Source organism: Chiloscyllium punctatum, chromosome 2 (genome assembly GCF_047496795.1).
Source record: "Chiloscyllium punctatum isolate Juve2018m chromosome 2, sChiPun1.3, whole genome shotgun sequence".
Classification (NCBI taxonomy): Eukaryota; Metazoa; Chordata; class Chondrichthyes; order Orectolobiformes; family Hemiscylliidae; genus Chiloscyllium; species Chiloscyllium punctatum.
This window is the reverse complement of record NC_092740.1, coordinates 99,259,285-99,284,959: the sequence shown is the minus strand read 5'-3', so window position 1 is coordinate 99,284,959 and position 25,675 is coordinate 99,259,285. Positions and strand designations below refer to the sequence as shown.

Sequence of the window (25,675 nt, the reverse complement as noted above, 5' to 3'; positions counted from 1 at the left end):
GACTGGTAGATCTTAGAAAATTTTATTAGCCACTGAGAATAAATTAATTCATGTAGCTAAATTGTTCTCCATTAATCAAGGCCTTTGCCAAGGTTTGTTTAACTGCATGTATTACAAAACTGGTGCAAATGTGCATTAACCTTTAAAGTAATTGTCATTCTATTTATATTTAGGGTGATAATGGAGGATCACGAATTCTGCAGAAGCGATGGACATCATTTCTCAAAGCTAAGCTGATTTGCAATCTACCTGAGTCTAATTTTGTCTTCAATGTCATTCAGGATGTTTTTATTTTGAAAACACCAAATTGGAAAGAAACAGTGTTTTATGGTGTTTTTACATCCCAGTGGTAAGTAATTTGACATCTTTGCCGTGGTTTTCAATATTCTAAGTAATATACATTTTCAAGTAGCTTCATTCAGAAAACCATTATCTTTAGTGTTATGTATTCCTTTCTTCCCTGTGCATAGTTCACGATGTATTAGGTAACAAACTAGTTTGTTCTCAACAGTCACTCTTTCGATAGAGCTGAAACAAAGGCTGTGTGTGCACTTCAGAGCTGCTGAGCAGAAATGTACATAGATGAGTAAATTATGCATTCTTTGGAGTGGCTGTTGCTGGTGTAAACAGAACTGGAGTTTTAAAACTTGAGTTTGAAAATGCCACATAGGAAGTGGGAACACAGAAGAAGGCCAAGTTCTCCTGGCGCCAATTGTGTGCTGATGCCCAAAAATGTGGATGAAGTGACATAGAACACATGATGTAAAATCAGAAGTGCTAATGCACTCCAGCATAGTAATAATACATAAAAGGAGAATAACTTTAAGGAGCAGATCTTAAAAATAAAACAATATCTGAAAGAATTAACATTAAATGAGGCAATGTTAAATGCAGACTATCTCTATAATCTTGTAATAAAATGTGTCTTTATGACCTTGTCAGGAGTAATTTGGAAGTATCAGCAGTCTGTGCCTTTAACATGTCCAATGTAGAAGATGTTTTCTCTAAAGGGAAATATATGCAAAGTGCTACATTTGAACAATCTCATGTAAAATGGGTCAGATACAATGGACAAGTTCCAAAACCTCGCCCTGGCTCAGTGAGTATTTATAATCATTCTGTTTTCATCTTTTGATTATTTTAAATGAAATTCAATATCTGCTTGTTTGATTTGGCCATTTTAAAATCACCTGTTCTACTTCAATAATGACTATAAATTTACTACTTGCTGGTTTAAGCCTTTCTAACTGCATTTTAACAGTGATTTGTGTGGCTTGGTTTATGTAGATGTAGAACTTAGATTAGATTTCCTACAGTGTGGAAACAGGCCCTTTGGCCCAACAAGTCCACACCGACCCTCTGAAGAGTAACCTACCCAGACCCATTTCCCTCTGACTAATGCACCTAACACGATGGGCAATTTAGCGTGGCCAGTTCATCTGAACCGCACATCTTTGGACTGTGGGAGCAAACTGGAGAGCCTGGAGGAAACTCACGCAGACACTGGGAGAATGTGCAAACTCCACAGAGACAGTCACCCATGGCTGGAATCGGACCAGGGTCCCTGGTGCTGTGAGGCAGCAGTGCTAACCACTGAGCCACTGGGGAGCACACAGTGTCCTTAACATAGTATGTAAAAAGTTCTTAGCTTGTGATTCTGCAGCCTATAAAAAGCTTTATTTGCTGGTGAAACTTCATTAATCCTGTTCTGAGGGGATCAATAGTATAACTAATTCATAGTTATGTGCAGGCTTTGGATACTTTGATACTGTTTGGTTGCTAACATAACTGTCTCTAAAGTGTGTGCTTTAGTAAAAATTATGAGAATGTCTAGAAATAAAAAATATTCTAATTTTAAAACTTTTTTTTTTCAACCATTTTATTGGCTGGGAACCCAGAAGGTACCAGGCTGCTCCAACTGTGCTGACTCTTCATTGAATTGAAAAGTGACTTGCACTCATTTGATGTGTGTAATAATGGTTGTTGAGTGTAGTTTTCATTATTCAAATTCTTTATCCCTTTCTAGTGTATAAACAATGAAGCGAGAGCTTTGAATATCAACAGCTCACTGATGTTGCCTGACAAAACTCTTCAGTTTGTGAAGGATCACCCTCTGATGGCAGACCCAGTGAACCCTATTGGAAATAGACCAAAATTGGTGAAGAAGAATGTAAACTATATGCAGATTGTAGTGGACAGAGTTAGGGCACTTGATAACGACCTCTATGATGTCATGTTTGTGGGTACAGGTAAGTTTTTGTAGTATTATGGACATTAATGACTGTTTAGTACAGGGAATCAATTACATGCTATGTTAAGGACAGGAAATAGATCTGGCATAAATTGGTTACCAGGCATTTTAGCAACCATACCTTTGGTTCCATCATGTAAAATGTTGAGGACCCAGCTCTGATCCCTCTGGCATATTACCTGTAGCATCTTGCCAACAAGGAATTGACCCATTTATGCCAACTTTGTTTCCTGAATTCACCCAATCTTCTATCCATGCTCATGTTACCCACTGCTCCATGAACTTTTTTTTTTCCATAATTACCGTTCATGTGCTACCTTATCAAGTACCTTCTGGAGATCCTAGTACAGTATATCCTTTATCTATAGCACTTTACTTCCTCAGAGAACTTCAATCAATTGTTTAAACGTCACTCCCCTTCATCAAAGCCATGTTGACTCCACCTTGTTTTTTAAGTCTTTTACAATGACGTCTTTAATAATTATTTCTAACATCTTGCCTTTGACTGATAGAAATTAGCTTAATGTGTTGCCTCCATTTTGAATAAAGGAGTTATATTTGCTGTTATCCAATTTATTGATGCCTTAACCAAATATGTGGAATTTTCGAAAATTAAAACCAATGCATCAACTATTTCACTTACCACTTCTTTTAAGGCCCTCGGATAAACTCCAGAACTCAAGGGCTTGTCGTCTCATAGATCCAACAGTTTTTTCAGTACCTATTTTCCCTATTTGTAATTTTCAAGTTTGATCCCTAGCTTTTACTTTTTTTTAGTTAATCATGAGAGGTGGGTCCTCCTCTTTTTATTCCAAAATGTTAAAAGTGATTGCTATTGCATCTTTATTAACCTATTTGTTAGTCTAAGTTGCTAGTTCACTTTTTAGCTACCTTTGTTTTCATGGACCCACTCTTCTCTCACTTAATGTGAATTTTACATTCAAGTTTATGTTTGCTGTTTGAAATAATTAATGAATCCTAAACTATTTTCAACCATCTGAATTTTAGTCTATATGTAGTTTAATGTGTTGTCATGATCTGATTTCTTGAACTGACGTCATCCATCTCTCTCTTGTGCTAATGCTATTGTTATTGAGCAAACCCATCCCTTCACCTTTTCCTAGCTTCCCGTCTTCCTGACTATTACGTACTCTTTAAAAGTCAGATCCTAATCTATGTCAACCTGCAAACCTGTCTCAGTAATGGCTATTAGGTCATAGAGTCATAGAAATATACAGCATGGAAACAGACCCTTCGGTCCAACCTGTCCACGCTGACCAGATATCCTAACCCAATCTAGTCCCACCTGCCAGCACTCGGCCCATATCCCTCCAAACCCTTCTTATTCATATACCTATCCAAATGCCTCTTAAATGTTGCAATTGTACCAGCCTCCACCACATCCTCTGGCAGTTCATTCCATACACGTATCACCCTCTGCATGAAAAAGTTGCCCCTTGGGTCTCTTTTATATCTTTCCCTTCTCACCCTAAACCTATGCCCTCGACTTCTGGACTCCCCGATCCCAGGGAAAAGACTTTGTCTATTTATCCTATCCATGTCCCTCATAATTTTGTAAACCTCTATAAGGTCATCTCTCAGCCTCCAAGGCTCCAGGGAAAATAGCCCCAGCCTGTTCAGCCTCTCCCTATAGCTCAAATCCTCCAACCCTGGCAACATCCTTGTAAATCTTTTCTGAACCCTTTCAAGTTTCACAACATCTTTCCGATAAGAAGGAGACCAGAATTGAACGCAATATTCCAACAGTGGCCTAACCAGTGTCCTATAAAGCTGTAACATGACCTCCCAACTCCTGTACTCAATTCTCTGACCAATAAAGGAAAGCATACGAAATGCCTTCTTGACTATCCTATCTACCTACGACTCCACTTTCAAGGTGCTATGAACATGCACTCCAAGGTCTCTTTGTTCAGCAAGACTCCTTAGGACCTTACCATTAAGTGTATATGTCCTGTTAAGATTTGCTTTCCCAAAATGCGGCATCTTGCATTTATCTAAATTAAACTCCATCTGCATACTCGTGCATTTTTATTTGCACTATCAATTAATTTCCTTTTGTTTTGCATGCTACGTGCATTCAGCTAAGCAGCCTTTAGTATTGTCCTATATATTCTTTTTGACCTCTAGCCTCAACTGCTGATTTACTGTTTGATCTGTGCTTATCCCTTTCTGTCATGGTCTTATTATCATTTCCGTAATAGTGGCTTTCTCTCTGGCCTTTATTTTACTCTTTTGATTTCCTATAACCTCTCCAATTTGATTCCTGGCTACTTACTTCCCTAGATATGTGGTTCAGAAACCCAGCCTCCACACAGTTCAGATGGTGATGTCTCAAAAGTTCTCCTTTTGCCAATGCCCCACGAATGGGAACCCTTCTCTGTTCCACCAGTCTTTAAACTACACTTGAATTTCTTTATTTTAATTTGTCCTATGTCACTTTGCAGATGACGGGCAGTACTTCACTGATTATTACCTTTTGAGGTTCTGGTTCTTAATTTAGTGTCCAGTTTCTCGTACTGACTACGCAGAGCCTTTCTCCTGGTCCTGCCTATGCTGTTGGTGCACATGAACCACAAGGTACTGCATCCTCCCCATCCCACTGTAAATACCCCTTGAGCCCTGAGCAAATGTCCCAAGCCCTGGCACTGGGCAGATACTACAGGTTATTGGTCTCTTGCTGTTTGCTGCAGTAAACAGTATTAAAATCTCTCGCTTTACTATTGTTGCATCCCCTTTTGTTTCCCTGACTTGATTGCTTTCTGTACCATAGTACCATACCCGGTTATCTCATCCATCTTCTAGGCCTCAACCTCAATCCATTAAACTGAACAAAATGCTGTTGGCTAGTTGGAAAGGCAGAAGCTCGTACACCTTTGCGTCTGGCTCACCATTCCTGCTTACACAAAGTCACATCCTCCTTTCCCTGACACCTGAGCAAACTCTATCCTGAGAGATCCCTATTTGGGATAAATTGTCCAGGTAACTTTTCCTCTCCCTGATGTGTTCCAGTATCTCTACTTCCAGCTTTTAAAATCAAAGCTGAAACCACTCAAGCCGCGTTCTCCGCTTGCCCACTCCTCTAGCCTTCAAAGCTCTGGAATTCCTTTCCTAAATCTCTAATTCTCCAATTTAAAAAAAAAGTTGAAACCTGATTTCTTCCTGTTCTTACATGACTTGGTATCAAATTTGCTTCGCTCCACTATTGTCATTCTGTCATGTGACCGTTACCAACTTAATATGCTAGAGGTTTTTTTTTAAGTGTTTATTTTGTGACTGTTAAGCTCATAAATTTGCAAATCTTCATTTGACTTGTGGTAGTCACATGTACCCAAGTACAGTGAAAAGCTTTGTTTTGTGAGCAGTACAGGCAGATCACAGCAAACAAGGAAGTACACAAATCATATGGTGCTTAGACAGATCGAGGCATACAAAATTACAATTGCACAGGAAGTGTGCAAAGTAAGATCAGTATGATTTGAAGTTAGAGAGTCCATTCAGGAGTTTAATTACAGCAGGGACGAAACTGTTCTTGAACTATTAGTGCATGTGTTAAAGCTTCTGTGTCTTCTGCCTGATGGAAGAAGTTGGAAGAGCGCATTACCAGGTGGAAAGAATTTTTAATGTTCACAGACTTTCCATGGCAATGAGAAGTGCAAATGGCTAACATAAATGGGAGGCTGGCTTCTGCGATGGTCTAGGCTGTGCACACAACTTGCTGTAGTTTCTTGCCATCCTGGGCAGTACAGTTGCCATGCCAAGACAAAATGTACTTGGATAGAATGTTTTCTGTGATGCAACTGTAAAAGTTGGTCAGGGTCATTATAGACATGCCTAATTTCCTCAGCTGCCTGAGGAAGAAGGGCGTTGTGCCTTGACCATCACATCTACATGGAGGAGCAGAGCAGATTGTCAGTTATCATTACTCCCAGGAACTTGACGCTCCCTACCCTCTCCACCTCAGTGGCATTGATGTAGACAGGGGCGTGTCCGCCTCCTTCTTGAAGTCCATATCAGTTCTTTTGTTTTGATGACATTGAGAGAGTGTGTGTTATCGTTGCATCATGACACCGAGCACACACTTTCCTTCCTGTTATGACACTGGGTAAACCCCTCTGCTAATTTAACTCAGCAACACAGGTAAGATTCTGTTAAAATTCAATAGGCAAAAGTCACTATTTAAAGTAAAAATTTAACAACTTTTCTCTGTTAGACTTAAAAGAATATATTAACTAACAACTATTTACAACTCCTTTCTCTTAAACCCATCTTTTACCTCCCCCTCTACAATACTAGTCCCATTTAAACAAAAATCCCGTTTATGATTGACAAAATATTATAATCACGTTTCAAAGCCAGTCAGCTTTGTCGCGTTTCCTCTGTAGATTTTTCTGTCTTCTCCACTTCATAGTATTCTCCTTCACAGGTCTTTGATAGATAAAGGTACCTTTCAGAGAGCAGTTCTGCTGGCAGTCTGTACTTGGTGGCTTGCTGCTCTTTGCCGCTCTGACTAACTGTTCAAAATGTCTGATATTTATACCCCGAAACTTCATAGGTTTTAATATTGTCAACATACTAAATTCAAACTTGATTGGAATGTGGTATCTTGGGGCATAATTAAGCTGATTGGCCGAATTTGAATTTATTTTGTCTCATAGTAACCCAGCTACTGCTGGTTGTTCAACCAGATGTTACATTTAAAATTTTCCAGTACTCTGTATGCTTGCTAAGTCATTGCCAGCCTTTCAACTCTCTTACAGATACAATATACCTACAACCTCATAATACTGTATTCTACCTCATCATTGTTTGATATCTGGCGGTGGTGTCACCAGCAAACTTGTAGATGGCGTTTGTAAGGAATTTGGCTACATAGTTATGGGAGTACACTAGGGGGCTAAGTACAGGGCGCCACAGTGAACTATGGACAAACAAAACTACAGAACATTGTGGGCAGTGGCAAAACAAGGCATGGGATGCTGCAGAGAAAAATTATTTTTCTAAAGATTAGAAAACTATAGTGCCTTATCACATCTCTCAAATCATTTGGGATTGAATAATGATCATATTTACTCATTAAGCTATTCAAGAAACAGTTAATTCAATTTCAAATTTATGTCTTTGCCTTTGCCCGTCCTCCTGGATATGCTGGAATTTCTACTGTACTTTTTGTATTTTAATTTTGTTGATTCTGCCCAAACTATGAAAACGTTACCTTAATTAGTACAAAAATACTGCAGAATATAATTTATCTTTCTCTCCAATAAAAAGTTTGATCTATTACTGTGCATTAAAGAAACACTTGAGCATTCAGCCATGTTAACCATAGAATAGGTTACAATAGAATTCAATGTGCTACTTGAAGCCTAAAACCTGAATAAATAGAAACCAATTTCTCTGTAATCACTGACATTATTGGCGTTCCTGGCTGATAAAGAAATAGATCTCACTGTTATCTATTTACACTGTTTAAGACCAGTTCTCATGTGAGCTCCAAAGTGATTTTGGTTTTTTCATATATTGTAGTCACATGTACCTAAATACAGTAAAAGGGTTTGGGTGCTTGAGGCATACAAGTTTACAGCTGCACAGGAGTTAAACAAAGCAAGATCAACATTAGATTTGAAATTAGAGAGATCCATTCAGCAATTTAATAACCACTTCTGTATTTTCTGCCTGACGGAAGAGTTTGGAAGAGAGCATTATCGGGGTGTGAGGGATTTTTGATGTCTGCAGCCTTGCTGTGGCAAAGAGAAATATAAATGGTGGTTGGCATCCATGGTGGCTTGTGCCGTGCACACAACAGTCTGTAATTTCTCACGATCCTAGGCCCCTGGGTAGAGCAGTTGCAGTACCAGGCTAGTATGCTTTCTATGGCTCATCTGTAAAAGTGAGTGAGGGTCCTTCTGGACATGCCAAATTTCCTAAGTGGCCTAAAGAAAAAGTGACGTCGTTGTGCCTTCTTTACCGTCACATCTACATGGCAAGTCCAGGACAGCTCGTCAGTTATCATCACTCCCAGGAACCTGACACTCTCGAATCTCTCCACCTCAGCTCTGTTGATGTAGATAGGGGCATGTCATTGTCCTTTCTTCCTGAAGTCAATGATCAGTTCTTCTGTTCTTCCAACATTGAGAGAGAAGCAAGCAAAAAGCCCAGTTTCAGCTTGAGCTAGTATTAGCGTGATGGCTCTAGTGACATAACTCCCAGAAAAAAAAGTTAAGTATTCTTTTATGTTTAACTATATATAAAATACACAGGAGGATGATCCTGCCTATAATTCTGAGGTACCTAATTGTTCAAACAAGCAATATTTGAGACACAAATAAATGTTCAAATTTTAACAAAATAGAAATCTGAAAGGTCAATTTAAAATTTAGGCTGTTACTTAAAGCAATATCAAGTTATTACTGAAATAATAAAAATGGAAGACAGAATCAGGAAGATCAAATGTTAATATTAAATCTTGTCAAGAAATTCTGTGTTTTGGAACATGGGACCAGGAGAAAGCCTTTCAGCCCATTGAACCTTCTGTCAGTCACTTAGACCATAGCGGGTTGTCTACCTCAACATCACTTTACTCATGCTATCTGCTTAACTGTTTGATGTAATTAGTTTCAAGAAACCTATTGACTTCTGTCTTTATCATGCTCAATAATTGAGCTTCCACAGCCCTCAGGCAGAGTCAATGCCCTCTGAATAAAGAAATTCCTTCTATCTCCATCTTGAATATTCTACCCCTTTTTCTCTCTGTCCTATGGATATATGTTCACCAGCCAGGGGAAGCATCCTAGCTGCAGCCACCATTTTTTTTAAACTACTGGAAATGCAGTCCTGGTTGCCTCAATCTCTGCTTGTAAGAAAAACTAGCCACCCCAGAGATTATTCTGTGAACCTCCATTACATCCCCTCTATGGCAAATATATCAAGCTTAGATAAGGAGGCCAAAAATTCCCTCCTTAATCTATGTGCATTCCTCATAATCATATTTTAATAAATGTCACCGTATCATGTCCTTTATAATACATTCTAATATTTTCCCTAGTATTGACATTGAATAAACAGATCTTTAGTTCTTGAATAGTAGGGTTACATTTTTACTTTGCAGTCATTAGGATCTTTTACAGAATCTTTGGGATTTTGAAAGGTAACCACCACTGAATTCATATTGCAATGAACACCTTAGTCATGGGTGACATGGTAGCACTATTGCCTCACAGTACCAGGAACCAGGCTTAATTCCAGCCTTGAGCAACTGTCTGTGGAGTTTGCACGTTCTCGCCATGTCTGCCTAGGTTTCTGCCAGGTGTCCTGGTTTCTTCCCATAGCCCAAAGATGTGCAGGTTTGGTGAATTGGCAATGCTAAATTCCACCATAGTTTTAGATTAGATTAGATTACTTTACAGTGTGGAAACAGGCCCTTTGGCCCAACAAGTCCACACCGACCTGCCGAAGCATAACCCACCCATAACCCTACATTTACCCCTTACCTAACACTACGGATAATTTAGCATGGCCATTTCACCTGACCTGCACATCTTTGGACTGTGGGAGGAAACCGGAGCACCCGGAGGAAACCCACGCAGACACAGGGAGAATGTGCAAACTCCACACAGTCAGTCGCCTGAGACGGGAATTGAACCCGGGTCTCTGACGCTACGTTTAATGTGGGGTTACCAGAATAAGATGAAAAGCGGGCCTGAATGGGATGCTGTTCGGATTATCAGTGCGAACTCGATGGGCCAAATGGCTTCGCTCTGCATTGTAGGGATTTTATGATTCTATCAACACTCTGAACCAAGGGATTTAACAACTTTTAATCCAATTAACATTTGGAGTACTGCTCTATTAATATTAATTTCTTTCATTGCCATATTTGCTCGTATTTCTGGAAGATTTCCTGTATTTTCAATAATGCAGGTACCAAATGTTTTTCTGCTTTCACTGTTTTTACAAATCCTCCTGTTTCCATATGTAATGGACCGTCATTTGTCCTTGCTCATCTTTTTACAAAGCTAAAGAATTAGAATAAGCAGGATATGGATGGTCCTACTTGGGAAGAGGCAAAACTTGACCTACTCTTGGGAAATAGGACAGGACATTTGACTTGAGACAGTGGGGGAGCACTTTTAGACCAGTGACTGTAATTCTAATAATTTTAAAATAGTTATGGGGAGAGACAAAACTGGTCCACAGGTTCAAGCTCTAAACTGGGGCAAGGCGAATTTTGATGGAATTAGACAAGAGCTTGGAGGAGTTGATTGGAGTAGTTTGTTTGCAGACAAAGGGACCCCCAGCAAGTGGGAGGCTGTTAAAAGTGAGATAGCTGAAGTTCAATGTCTATATGTTCCTGTGAGGGTGATGGGCACAATGGCAGGAATAGGGAACCCCTGGATTATTGAGGCTTTGACCAGAAAAAAGGAGCTATTGCTCAGTACAGGAATCCCTGGAGGTATATAGGGGATACAGGCGTTTATTGAAGAAGGAAATCAGGAGGACAAAAAGGGGCCACAAAATAGTCTCCACAGAGAAGAATAGGGTGAATCCAAAGAGGTTGTTTAAGTATATTAAAGAAAAAAGAATAACTAGAGAGAGAATAGGACTCCTCAAGGATCAAAGTAGACATTTATATGTGGAACCATAGGAGATGGGCAAGGTTCTTAATGAATATTTCTGTTTTGTGTTTACTGTAAAGAAAGGCATGAAGGCTTGGGAACTTGGGGAGGTTAGTGGTGATATCTTGGGGACAGTCCACATCATGGTGGAGGAGGTGTTAGATGTATTAGAATGTATGAAGGTGGGTAAATCTCTTGGTCCTGACCAGATATATCCAAGAACACTGCAAGCAGCTAGAGAAGGAATTGTGGGGGGCTCTGGGCTGATACATTTGCAGCATCATGAGCCACAGGTGAGATCCTGGAAAACTGGAAGGTAGCCAATGTTATGCCCGTGTTCAAGAAGGGCTGTAAAGAAAAATCTTGGAACTATAGATCATAGAACATTGAACAGTACAGCGTAGCACAGGACCTTTTGGCCCTTGATGTTGTGCCAACCTTTTATCCTACTCAAAGATCAACCTAACTACATACCTTTTTATTCTACTATCTTCTACGTGCCTATCCAAGAGTCGTGTAAATGTCCCTAGTGTATCTGACTCTACTACCACCACTGGCAATGCATTCCACACACCCACCACTCTCTGTAAAGAACTTATTTCTGACATCTCCCCCAAACCTACCCCCAATCACCTTAAAGTTATGTCCCCTCGTGATAGCCATTTCCACTCTGGGGGGAAAACATCTCTGGCTATCCAAAGTTAAAAATCACACAACACCAGGTTATAGTCGAACAGGTTTAATTGGAAGCACGCTAGCTTTTGGAGCGTCGCTCCTTCATCAGGGGTAGTGGAGGGCTCAATCCTAACACACACACACACTTAGGATTGAGCCCTCCACTACCATCTGATGAAGGAGTGACGCTCCGAAAGCTAGTGTGCTTCCAATTAAACCTGTTGGACTATAACCTGGTGTTTTGATTTTTAACTTTGTACACCCCAGTCCAACACCGGCATCTCCAAATCTGGCTATCCATTCTATCTATGCCTCTCACCAATTTGTACATCTCCATCAAGTCACCTCTCATCCTTTTTCGCTCCAATGAGAAAAGCCCTAGCTCCCTCAACCTTCAGAAGACTTGCCCTCCAGTCCAGACAGCGTCCTAGTAAATCTCCTCTCCACCCTCTCTAAAGCTTCCACATCCTTCCTATAATGAGGTGACCAAACTAAGCGCAATATTCCAAGTGTAATCTAAACCAGATTCTATAGAGCATCAGCATAACCTCACAGCTCTTAAACTCAAAGCCAAAACACCATACACTTCTTAACAACCCTGTCAACCTGGGTGGCAACCTTGAGGGTTCTAATGGACATGGACCTCAAGATCCTTCTGTTTCTCCACACTGCCAAGAATCCTGCCTTTAACCTTGTGTTCTGCATTCAAATTCAACCTTCCAAAATGAATCATTTCACACTTTTCTGGGTTGAACTCCATCTGCCACTTATCAGCCCAGCTCTGCATCCTGTCAATGTCTCATTGCAACTTACAACAGCCCTCCACACTATCCACCACTCCACCAACTTTGTGTCAACAGCAAACTTACTAACCCACCCTTCCACTTCCTCATCCAAGTCATTTATAAAAATCACAAATCCCTGCAGAACACCACTGGTCACCAAGCTCCAGACTGAATACTTTGCTTCTATTGCCATCCTCTATCTTCAATGGACCAGCCAATTCTATTTCCAGACAACTAGATTTCTCTGTATCCCATGCCTCCTTACCTTCTGAATCAGCCTACCGTGGGGAACCTTAACAAACATTGTGCTAAAATCCATGTACACCATATCCGCTGCTCTACCTTCATCAACGTGTTTTGTCACATCCTCAAAGAATTTAATAAGGTTTGTGAGGCATGACCTGCCCTTCACAAAGCCGTGCTGACTAGCTCTAATCAAACTGTGTGGTTTTCCAAATAATCATAAATCCTGTCTCTCAAAATCCTCTCCAATAATTTGCCCACCACCAATGTAAGACTGGCTGGTCTGTAGTTCCCAGGATTATCCCTATTCCCTTTCTTGAACAAGGGAATAACATGTGCCACCCTGCTGCTGCCCCAGTGGACAGAGAGGAAGCAAAGATAATTGTCAAAGGCGCAGTAATCTCTTTCCTTGCTTCCTATAGTAACCTTGGGTAAATCCCATCTGGCCCGGGGACTTATCTGTCTTTGTTACTCAAAATTTTCAGCACATCTCCTTCTTAACATCAACCTTTTGAGCATATCAGCCTGTTTCATGCTGACCTCACAAATGGGAAATTCTCTCAGTTATGAAAACTGAAGCAAAGTATTCATTAAGGACCTCCCCTACCACCTCCTACTCCAGGCACATGTTCCCTCTGCTATCCCTGATTGGCCCCACCCGTACTCTGGCCATCCTCTTGTTCCTGACATAAGTGCAGAATGCCTTAAGATTTTCCTTAATCCTACATGGTAAAGCTTTTTCATGCCCTCTTCTAGCTCTCCAAAGTCCATTCTTCAGTTCCTTCCTTGCTACCTTGTAAACCTTTAAAGCCCTATCTGATCCTTGCCTCCTCAACCTTAAGTAAGCTTCCTCCTTCCTCTTGACTAGCTGTTCCACATCCAAAACTGTAGGGTAGGTATGTTAGACATAAAATAGTATGTGCAGTGTGGATGCTATTTGGGAAGATTCTGAGGGATAAGATATACATGCATTTCGAAAGACAGGCTTTGATTAGCAGTATCTGGATTAGTGGTGCTGGAAGAGCACAGCAGTTCAGGCAGCATCCAATTAGCTTCGAAATCGACGTTTCGGGCAAAAGCCCTTCATCAGGAAGATCATGCTTCACAAATTTGTTAGCATTCTTTGAAGTGACCAGGAAGGTGGATAGGGCAGGGCAATAGATGTAGTCTTAGTGAGCCCTCTGCTAAGGTTCTGCGTAGTCGGCTGCTCTGGAAGGTTAGATCGCTTAGAATCCAGGGTGAGCTGGCAAATTGGATACTCAATTGGCTTAATGGTTGGAAGTGAAGGGTAATAGGGGAAGAATGCTTGTCAGACTGGAGGCCTGCTACTAGTGGATTGCCTCAGGGGTCGGTGCTGATCACATTACTGTTTGTTATCGATATCAATGATTTGGATAAGAACGTGCAAGGCATAATTAGTAAGTTTGCAGATGATATTAAAGTAGGCAGTGTTATGGTCAATGAGGAATATTATCAGAAATTGTAACAGGACCTTGATCAGCTCGGGAAGTGGGCCAAGAAATGGTAAATGGAGTTTAATACAGATAAGTGTAAGGTCTTGTATTTTGGAAATTCAAATCAAGGTTGGAGTTTTATGGTGAGTGGTAGACCCTTAAGGAGTGTAGTGGAACAGAGGGACCTTGGAGTTCAGGTGCACGGTTCTCTGAAAGTGGAGTCACAGGTAGACAGGGCCGTGAAGAAGGCATTTGGCACACCTTCGCCAGTCAGGGTACTGAGTTTGAAAGTTGGGACGTTATGTTGCAGTTGTATGGGATGTTGGTGAGGCTGCACTTAGTGTATTGTGTTCAGTTTTGGTCTCTTTGCTACAGAAGGAATGTTATTAAACTGGAAAGATTGCAGAAGAAATTTACAATAATGTTTCTAGGACTCTCAATGGTCTTGAGTTATAGGGAAAGGTGAGACATGCTAGGGCTCTTTTCATTAGAGTATAGGAGACTGAGGGGTGGGGGGGGGAAGATCAAGGACTAGAGGGCATCAGTTTAAGGTTAAGCGAAAAGAATAAAAGAGAATCTGAGGAGCAACTCTTTTGCACAGAGGGTGGTATGCATGTAGAATGTTACAGAGCAGTACAGGCTCTTTGGCCCTTGATGTTGCGCTGACCTGTGACAGTAATCTGATGTCCATCTAACTTACACTGTTCCATTATTATCCATATGTATGTCCAATGCCTATTTAAATGCCCTTAATGTCGGTGAGTCTACTACAGTTGCAGGCAGGCCATTCCACACCCTTACTACTCTGAGTGAAGAAACGACCCCAATATCTGTCCTAAATCTATCACCCCTCAATTTAAAGCTATGTCCCCTTATGTTTGCTTTCACCATACCAGGAAAAAGGCTCTCATTGTCCATCCTATCTAACCCTCTGATTATCTTATACGTCTCGATTTAAGTCATCTCTTAACCTTCTTCTCTCCAATGCAAACAGACTCCGTTTCCTCAGCCTTTCCTCGTAGGACCTTTTCTTCCATACCAGGCAACATCCAAGTAAATCTCCTCTAAACCCTTTCCAAAGTTTCCACATCCTTCCTATAATGCGGTGACCAGAACTGCACGCAATACACCAGGTGTGGCCTTACTGGTGTTTTGTACAGCTGAAGCATGACCTTGATGACTCCGAAACTTGATCCCCCTACCAATAAATGCCAACACACCATATGCGTTCTTAACAGTCCTATTAACCTGGGTCGCAATTTTCAGGGATTTGGAATTAGCTACCAGTAGGAGTTGTTGAGCTGGGTACATTTAAAAGGCATTTGGACAAATACATGGATAGGAAAGGTTTAGAAGGATATGGGCCAAGTGCAGGGAAATGGGTTGAGCGTGGATGGACACTTTGGTCAGCGTAGGTTGAAGGGGCTGTCTCTGTGCTATAGGACTCTGATTGTATAACATCTTTCATTACCTCAATGCCTTGAAGTAATTTACAGCCAAAATAATTGCTTTTGAATTGTTAGTACTGTTGTAATTTGGGAAACATAGCAATTTCTACACTGCAAACTCAGATGCTATTTTGAAAAGTTAAGAGTGAAGTATTGGCCTTGGGAGGTAGAAATAGAATATTATAGCACAGTACAGACCCTTTAGCCCGCGATGTTGCACCAACCTGTGGAACCAATCTCCAGCCCATCTATCCTGCACTTACTCCATTTTCATCCGTAAGTTTATCCAATGACCATTTACATGCCCTTAAATGCCTCTTCTAGATACAGCCATTAGGCAAACAGAACCTTTGATTAACATGATTTAAATGAAGGCAGTCTGTCAGTAATGCTCTGATTTGTTATGTACTGTAGTGTGTTACCTTGCAGTTTAAATTTACCCTTAAATTTATGTGGTGGATCCTAAGCTGATGCTTTCCACCATCGCAGCATGCAAGCCGACTTTCTTTAATTATGGTGCCTGGAAACCAAATACATGATGCCAAAGCAAACATTCAAGGCTATATTTTCTACTATTAGATATTGTCACTGGTTGTTTGGCCAAATTCTAGGATCCAAAGGATCTCTGAATAGGAGTGGAAAGGATCTTGTTAAGGATAAGTTGGTACTCTGAATTTGCAGGTCCCAGCAGTTGACATTGGCCAGCCCCAAGTTAGAGATCTCACTGTTCTGCTTGTTTTTCAAAAAGGTTCAAAAAGGCTCACCAAGCAATAAACTCAAAAAATGCCAACACAGAGAGGGTTAATTAATATTGTTATCCAGCCTCCCCCAGTTCCTGAACATACCTGTTCAGGAAATTGCAAAGATATTTTTAAAAGGCCAGGAATAGATGATGTGCCAATTCTAATGCTGTAACACTTAAAATGCTAGGTTTTATTTACAGTTGGTAAAATTGATTTTCTAAAATGTACATTGTTTTTCAGACAAAGGATTATTGCACAAAGCAATTAACTATGGTAATGAAATGCATATAATTGAAGAAGTCCAGATTTTCCCTGACTCTGAGCCTGTGCAGACATTACTCTTGTCCAAAAAGGTAAGTGTAAACTTAATTTTTATAATCTTCTTGAGACAATCATATCATTAAATTAGTGACGATAATCTGGTACAGTGAATAATCTGAGTTTCCTTATTCTCATACTTCAAGAGCATATTATGGTGCTAATTTGCATGATTGCCTTATGAATCTCTCCTGCCAACATTTCTTTGGACAAATCTTTCATTGAGTGAGTGTATTCATGTCATGTTTCCCTGTCACTTTCAGCTGGACCACTATTGAACTCCATTTTTCTCCATTATGGTCTATTACAAAGACGCTTGCCAACAGAAATCAATCATTCACCAGTTGAAAGGTTCATTTGATCTAGGCTCACCAATTAAGGTGGGATGTCTAGACACACACTACCTATATTTTTTAAGAAGAACTGCTTCCTGACTTTGCTTCTGAATGGCCCAGTTCTAATTTTAATTTTAAAATATGCCTCATTCTTTTCTACTCATTTTTACCAACGCTTCCAATTATCTGCCCTTCTGAAAGTGGTGACTCATGACAAGAGTGTGATTTTATGATCATGTCACTGATATCCCTTCAATACCAAGACCCAAATTGCTCTTATTTGTGAATATGTCATGTGAATATTCACATTGAAATCCAATTGAAAACCTGTTCTTCATATATGTCGTAGGCATCTATAATGGTCACAGCATCACCCCAGTTGAGATCAACTAATTTAGTGTTGTCTCGTGGTCAAACTGGAAGATTTATTGACCATCATAGTACAATGCAAGGTACAGTTTGAACTGTTGGGGTATCCTGATGATCGTAGGTTGTAATATCTTGCCATGTTATGATTGCTGTTAGGAAAATCTTGGAATCTGAGCTTTGCAATTTTGAGGAAAGGATAGAGGACAGTAAATCTACCTACTTTTAATGTTGGTCAAAGGACCTAGATTTGTTCTTCACCAAAGTCTTTAAGGTCACAGCCACTTGTGACGCAGGACTTGTTGTAGTTCTGACCAACAATGGAAGCAGCCAGGAAGCTGTTGTTGGATTAAAATTTTTCTTTCAAATCTAAGTGCTGCCCACTATCTGCTTCATATTTATTTTGGGAATGTGATTGGCATTACACTAAATGCTAAAGGAGCATTGAGTCATTCAGATCTTTGAGACTGAAGTCATATGGCCAAATTATGGCAGATGAAGAACATTGATGACCCAATCAGGCAGTTACTTTTCTGATGTGACAAATTGCCTGATTTACTGCATTAAGTTTCACAACTTGCTATGGTAGGATTTCAGTTCAGGATTTCAGTATTGCTGGTCCAGTATTAGAGTTACTTGGATACTGTACTTGTGTTGAAATCTCTGAATCCCACATTGCATAAAACTGGTCCTTCAGTTCTTCTTTCTGTATTACTGTCAGCAATCTCATAACTGTTGCAATTCCAATAGGATGTGTTATTATATCTATTTTGTTTTTAAAATTGCTCATTATTACTTTTCTGGTTTTTTTTTGACCTGTTTAATTCAAGAGAATGTTACCTCGGGTGCACTGAAGCACATTTTCCAACCAATGATGGCTGGAGGCCCTCACATTTGTCTGTTCTTTCCTGTGTGTATTTTTTCCTCCATTAACATGGCATCTCTCAATACAGTTGTGTTGGATATGAATGACATCTACAGTCCAGATCATAACAGAAGCAGAGCCATTCCAAGTCTGAAAATTCTTTGCAGTGGGATGCTCAATCCCACGACGTCCATTTTATTCTACTTTTTAATGCGATTTGAGCATTGCTGACTAGGTTGGCATTTATTATCCATCCGAAATGATCTTCGAGAAGTTAGTATTGAGCTGCCTTTTTGAACTGTAGCAGTCCTTGTGGTGTAGGTACTTTACAATGTTAAAGAAAGTTCAGCATTTTGACCCAGTAATGATGATCAGACAGTGATATATTTCCTAATCAGTGTGGCTTGTGACTTAGAATGGAACCTCCACATGATAGTGTTTACTCAATGTCCTTATTCTTCTCGACAGTAGATGTTGTGGGTTTGAAAGGTTTTAAAGGAACCTTGCCTAGTTGCTTCAGTGTGTTGAAACCATGTATTCATTAGTTTGGACGGTGATTTTTAAGGGGTGGTGAATGGATCGCGAATTGAACAAGCTTCTTTTCCTTGGATCACGTGAAGCTTGTTGAGTGCTGTTGTAGCTTCACTTAACCATATATGGATAGATTTCTATCACCCTCCTGGTTTGTGCCTTTCAACGGCAAGAAAGTTAGGAAGTTTCATAGAATATCATAGAATATCCACTCACAGACTTGCTCTTGTAACTGCAGGGTATATATTGCTTGTTCAATTCCACTTTTGATCCATGGTGATCCCTTGGATGTTGATGACTGCTTCAGTGATGGTATTGCTGTTAAAAATCAAGACAGAATAACTAATTTCTCTAACATTTTAGGAATAGTCATTTCTTTTTCTGTGGAGCATGGCATGGCACATGGACAGTATATCTTTCTGATCACACACATTCTCCAAGTCTTGCTACATGTCGGCATGGACTGTTTTAAATGAACTGGGCACTGTGAAATAATCAAAGGGAAGTTCATTGATGAAGTAATAGGTGGACGTAGGACAGAACCCTAAGGAACTCCTGCAATGACTTTTGTGGAATTGTCAGGATGATTTGCAATAGCCACAGTCATTATCCTCTGTCCTAAACATGATTCAGCCAATGGATGTTTTTTCTGTTATTTCCGTTTAATTTTAATACAGCTCATTGATAGTTGATCAAATGCTAACTTAACATTAAGGGCAGAAATCGAGTTATAGCTTTAAAACTAGTCTCACCTGCCTTCGCTTGGCCCATATCACCCCCTGCCTCAAATCATACTTATTAAAGTATTTATCCAATGTCTTTTAAAGTTGTAATTGTACCCGCATCCACCATTTTCTCTGGCAGTTCATTCCACACATGAACCACCCTTTGTGTAAAGAAAGTTGCCCCTCGTGTAAATTTTAAATCTTTCTCCTCTCACCTCCTTTATTTTGGATCCTTTGAAATGTAATAAAGCAATAATGCTCAACTTGGACATATTCAGGAATAGGAATTTTGCTGAGAGATTTTGAATTTGATTTTTAGCATTCCATGCTACTTTGATCTTTGCCAGTAACTTTTAGTATGATTGTACTTGATAGTATTCATACTCTTTGCAGCTTAAAAACACAACTTTAATTTAATCTGTTTAGCGTTATCAATTAATATTTGACTTTTCACTTGTAGGACAAAAAGTATCTTTATGCGGGGTCTCATTCTGGTGTTGTTCAAGCCCCTGTTGCTTTTTGTGAAAAGTATAAAACCTGCACGGATTGCATTTTGGCGAGAGATCCCTATTGTGCATGGAACACCGAAAACAAAAGTTGTGACTGGATTATGAAAAATCATACCAATAAGAGGTCTGTGTATTCAACACAAAATGTATTTAAATTTGTAGAGCTATTTTATTAACTTGTGGAGTTTCTTAAGGTGTCAGTGTTCAGCTTTAATGTCCTGCAGTGCAATCTTTGTATGACATTATTATCAGGCACGAAAAATGTGTTGCTGGAAAAGCGCAGCAGGTCAGGCAGCATCAAAGGAGCAGGAGAATCAACGTTTCGGGCATAAGCCTGAAGCAACACATTTTTCAGCTCTGATTTCCAGCATCTGCAGTCCTCACTTTCTCCATCCATTATTATCAGGCAGCAAAATTGGTGAAGTAATATGCATATGGCAAACTCAAGAGTTACTTTACTACTTGTCTACTGCTGACAGATTCAGGTGTTCGTGCTCCTTGAAAGTGGAGTCGCAGGTGGATAGGATAGTGAAGAAGGCGTTTGGTATGCTTTCCTTTATTGGTCAGAATATCGAGTGCAGGAGTTGGGAGGTCATGTTGCGGCTGTATAGGACATTGGTTAGGCCACTTTTGAAATATTGAGTGCAATTTTGGGTTCCTTCCTATCGGAAAGATGTTTGAAACTTGAAAGGGTTCAGAAAAAAGCATGGCCAATTCACCTGACCTGCACATTTTTGGACTGTGGGAGGAAACCGGAGCACCCGCAGGAAACCCATGCTGACACTGGGAGAATGTGCAAACTCCACACAAACCGTTGCCTGAGGTGGGAAATGAACCCAGGTCTCTGGTGCTGTGAGGCAGCAGTGCTAACCACTGTGCCACCGTGCCACCCACAAAGTTCTAGGCTTTCAAGTGATATCGTGACTTCTATCCCGTAGTGTTGGGTCAAGGGGTAAATGTAGGGGAATGGGTCTGGGTGGGTTGCGCTTCGGCAGGTCAGCATGGACTTGTTGGGCCGAAGGGCCTGTTTCCACACTGTTAAATAATCTAACCTAATCTAAAAAAAAGATTCACAACGACGTTGCCAGAGTTTGAGCTATAGAGAGAGGTTGAATAGACTGGGGCTGTTTTCCCTTGAGTGTCGGAGGCTGAAGTGTGACCATCTAGAGATTTATAAAATCATAAGGGGTATGGATAGGATAAATAGATATTGTATTTTCCCTGGGGTGGGGGAGTCCAGAACTAGAGGGCATAGGTTTAGGGTGAGAGGGGAAAGATATAGAAGAGACCTAAGGGCCAACTTTTTCACGCAGAGGGTGGTACATGTATGCAATGAGCTGCCAGAGAAGTGGTGGAGGCTGGTACAATTGCAACAGTTAAAAGGCATCTGGATGGGTATATGAATATGAAAGGTTTGGAGGGATTTGGGCCGGGTACTGGCAGGTGGGATTAGATTGGGTTGGGATATCTGGTTGGCATTGAAGAATTGGACCGAAGGGTCTGTTTCCCTTCTGTACATCTCTGACTGTATGACTTTTGGATATATTTGAAATACCGATTATCTAACATTCAACTTCATCCATCCCAGAGCCACAACCTAGTTGATGATAAATCAAAATTGTTTCGTGGACTTAATCTCAATTATAAGATTTTTAAGCCATTATAACGTTGCAAAATGAGTGTTTTTGGTATTTAAAAAGATCATTTGAATTAAGTGACTTTGAATCAGGAGAGACAGGTGAATTATGCAATGTGTTTTTGCTCTTTTCATAATGGATTTTTAGTTTGCATTTAAGATACAATTGCTTGTTTTTTTTTCTCTGATGCAAAAATCCTTTTTTTGTTTGTTTTGCATTATTAATCATTTTTCTCAACCGAAACCTGGATGGATGTTGAATCTACCTGAACCTGCATTGTCATTGCTGAAGGTAGTTTTCACTGCTGCTGCATAAACACTAAGTGTGCATGATCAAAGCCCAGCTTATTGACCTCCCCCTGCAGTTACAGTCAATAATAAACTGCTTCATACTAGTTTAGACTGCAGACGAATTTAGCATGGAAATGTGGCAAAGGACACATTTTGGTAGAAGGAAAATGGAGAGTCAATACAAAGTCAAGGGCACAATTCTAAAGGGTATGCAGGAATAGCGAGACCTTGGTGTGTATATATGCATACGTTACCAAAGGTGACAAGTTAGGTAGAGAGGTATTAAAGCAAAGAGTATTCTAGGCTTTGTTAATGTCAACATAGAGTATGAGACATGAGGCTAAACTAATGCAGGACAAAATAATTAGACCTCAGCTGGAATATTCTTTTCTGGGTGTGAAACTGCAGAAATGATGTGAATGTAACGGAGTGACTGCAGAAGTGTTTTATGAGAGTGGTTTCGGGGTTAAAATCCTTCAGTTATGAAAATAGATGGAGGAAGTTTGGACAGTTTTCCTCTAAGAGGAGAAGGCTGAGGAGAGATTTGATAGAAACCTTCAAAATGATGAGCGGTCTATCAGAGTAGGTAGGAAGAGTCACTTTATGCTTATAAAGGATTGCAAGCCAGAGGATACAATTTAAAAGCATTTTGCAAAAGAAGCAAATGCAAGGTGCGAAAATCTTAATGTGAGTGCTTAGTGTTTGAAATGCATCGTCTGGAAGTGCAGTGAAGATGGGGTCAACTGTCAAATTCAAGATAGTATAGGATGATCATTTAAAGAGAAACAATGTGCAGTTTGAAAGGGAAAATGCAGGAATTTGGCACTAAGTTAAAAATTCTCATAAAGCCAGTGCAGACCCAATCATGCTAAATGACCTCCTATGCTGTAACAATTCTGTGATTTTGTGACTGTGAATATTGTAATTTCACACAAGCAAAATGATATTATCTGCAGTACCCTGTCCTCCACTAGATCCTAATTTGGACCTGAAACTCTTCAGTGTTCTCCTGCCTGGTTGTCTTTGTTGGGTAGTTTAGGTGCAATGGCTCAACAGGAGCAAAGGCAGTCCATAAATCTCTGGATTTGTTAAGATGTTTTTGAGCAGAAGTTAAATGTTCTGTCTATCTCCCAGCTCAAAATAAAAGGCGCAAATCTCCTCCTGACATTTCTGGCAGAGATGGTCGTCAATTATGTTTTCTTCTTACTTAAATTATTAAGTGTTCGCTTTGGTTCAGTCAATAGTCATCTCTCCATTTAATCAAATGGTGTGGAATCAAATCCACACCAGAGACCTCAACACATAACCTAGACAAATACCTCTAGAACAATACAGAGGGAATGCTGATGTTATTGTGGTTTTTTGGATTATGCGCTTTTTTAAATTGATGCACGATTCCATTTTCCCTTCTAGGTAGATGTGAAAGATTCAGCAACGTTTTTTAAAGAAAGGCAGGGGACTTTTGCTGTTAGCCAGACAATATTTACTCCTCAACCAAAATCACAAAACAGGCCATCTAGTCATTGTCATTTCCTGTTTGTGGGATCCTGTTGTGTGCTAATTAGCTGAAGCACTTTCCAGATCACAACAGTAACTATATTTCCAAAGTACTGAGTTGGCAGTGCTTTGGGATGTCTTGTGATTGCGAAAGGCATTCTATAAATGTTTGTTTTTATTTAACTATAAATGTGAAACCCAAGAAAGTAAAGGCTTTGGCACGTGACATGCTGGATGAAAGACTTGATAATTGTATAGATATATTTTTTCTACTTTCTTCCCTAAATATTATAACCAGATATCAATAGTTAGCAACTACTAATGATTGATCTGAATTATTTTCTTTCCACAGCAATTTGATACAGAGCCTAAATGGATTTGAAGTTCCTTGCAGAGCTGAAGATGGTATGTGGACAAATTTTGATGTTCATAATGAAAGGATTCTCCTAATCAATCTGTTAAGAGATGTTATTACACACCTCTGGAGCAGGTGGGACCTGAACCTGGGTTTTCTAGGTCAGAGTTAGAAATGCTACCATTGAACCGCAAGAGCCCAATGCTCATGATTGAATATCTTTCAATTACTGATGAGTTCTGGAGCCATCAGTAATAGTGATACTTAACATACTGGATATTTTCCAATCAACCTGTCCAGACAAGTTATCACATACCTCTAGAGCATATGCAGCTTGAACCCAAACTTCCATCTGTTGTAGCAGTTTGCTCAAATCTCTGGATGACTAGTCCAACAATAGTACACTATTCTATCAGCTCCCCACTTACTGCTCATAATGAATGATATTTTTAATCTAGCTGTTCAGATATGTTATGACCCACCTCTGGAGCAGGGTCGTGAAAGCGGGTCTCTCTGTCTCAAATGTAGGGATACTTCCATTGCCCCACTAGAGCCCACTATTGCTAATGAAGAACTTATTTTGAAATCCGCCTGATCAGTGATATTATTTTACACCTCGGGAGCAGGTGGGACTTGAACGCAGGCCACCTTTTTCCAGAGGTAGGGACACTAATATATTCTACAAGAGTTCTATTGCTCATGAAGAACTGCATGTCTTTTCATTGGCACCAGCTAGACAGATCAGATGGTAATGTGCCAGTGAAATTGATGCCAGCAGCCAGATTAGCTTTTCACCAATATTTTTGCAAAACATTCTAGAAGTCTGCATTTAGATATCTGACAGATTAAGTCTTAGTGTTCCAAAAAAAACAGTCTTACGAATGAATCAGTTTGTATCATTGATCTTGTGCATCAAAAGCTAGATGATCTGGATGATCTACTTCTGTATTGACTGTGACAAACCAATCATGTATAGAGCAGCACCCTAAATGAAAATTACATTTAGGTAAGAGCAGAAAATTCTGATATTGCAATGATGTGAAACCCTGGAGCATTAGAATAATGTGTCTATATGAGATTGTCAGTCAACATATTAAATTGCTTCTGTTTTTGTAGTGAAGGTTTACCTGCGGTGCTGTTCAGAAATAAATTGCAAAATTTTGACCCAGCAGCTGTTAAAGAATGGCAATAAAGTTTGAGACAGAATGGTGTCAGGCTTGGAGGGGAATTTTCAGGATGTAGTGTGCCAATGAGCATGGTATCCATGCTGTATCTGTTGGAAAGTTGTGGGTTTGGAATCTGCTGACTAAGGTTTGTTGAGTTGCTATAGTGTATCTTGTAAATGCACCTCTGCAGTATAAAGGGACCTTGATGAGATGGGCCAATCAGCCAAGGAGTGACAAATGGTGTTGTGAGATGTTAGTAAGGCAAACCAAGGCAGGATTTACACAGCTAATGGTAGGGCCTTGGGGGAGTGTTGCTGAACAAAGACCTCGAATGGTGCAGTTCCTTGAAAGTCGAGTCACAAGTAGACAAAGTGAACATTTGAGATGCCATGTTTCAGCTGTACAGAACATTGGTGAGGCCACTTTTAGAATAATGCATACAATGCTGGTCCCTCTGTAGGAAGAATGGTGTTAAACTTGAGAGGACGCAGAAAGTATTTACCAGGATGTTGCTGGTACTGGAGGGATTAAGCTATAGGGAGAGGCTGAACAGGCTGGGAACTTCTTTCTCTGGACCATCAGAGACTTGTAAAGATTTGTAAAATCACGAGGAGCATGGATAGGGTGAATAGTCAATGTCTTTTGCTAGGTTACGGGAGTCCAAAACTGGAAGATGTAGGTTTAAGGTGAGAGTGGAAAGGTTTTAAAAAGACCTGAGAGAAAAAATTTTCATGCATAGGGTGGTGCCTGTATGGAATAAACTGCTAGAGGAAAGTGGTGAAGGCAGGTGTAATTACAACATTTAAAAGGCATCTGGGTGGGTTAATGAATAGAAAATGTTTAGAGGGA

General features: G+C 40.1%; 1 protein-coding gene across 5 annotated transcripts in view; it reads left to right on the top strand.

Moving 5' to 3' along the window:
• LOC140487047 (semaphorin-4D-like) overlaps positions 1-25,675 on the top strand; it is a 251,700-nt gene that overhangs the window by 168,665 nt on the left and 57,360 nt on the right. For all 5 annotated transcript variants that reach the window (XM_072586500.1, XM_072586508.1, XM_072586473.1 and 2 more), the window contains exons 9-14: positions 174-349; positions 943-1,099; positions 2,027-2,249; positions 16,473-16,585; positions 19,833-20,005; positions 23,658-23,710. In XM_072586500.1, the coding sequence (XP_072442601.1) occupies positions 174-349; positions 943-1,099; positions 2,027-2,249; positions 16,473-16,585; positions 19,833-20,005; positions 23,658-23,710 (895 nt within the window). The remainder of the gene's footprint in view (positions 1-173; positions 350-942; positions 1,100-2,026; positions 2,250-16,472; positions 16,586-19,832; positions 20,006-23,657; positions 23,711-25,675) is intronic.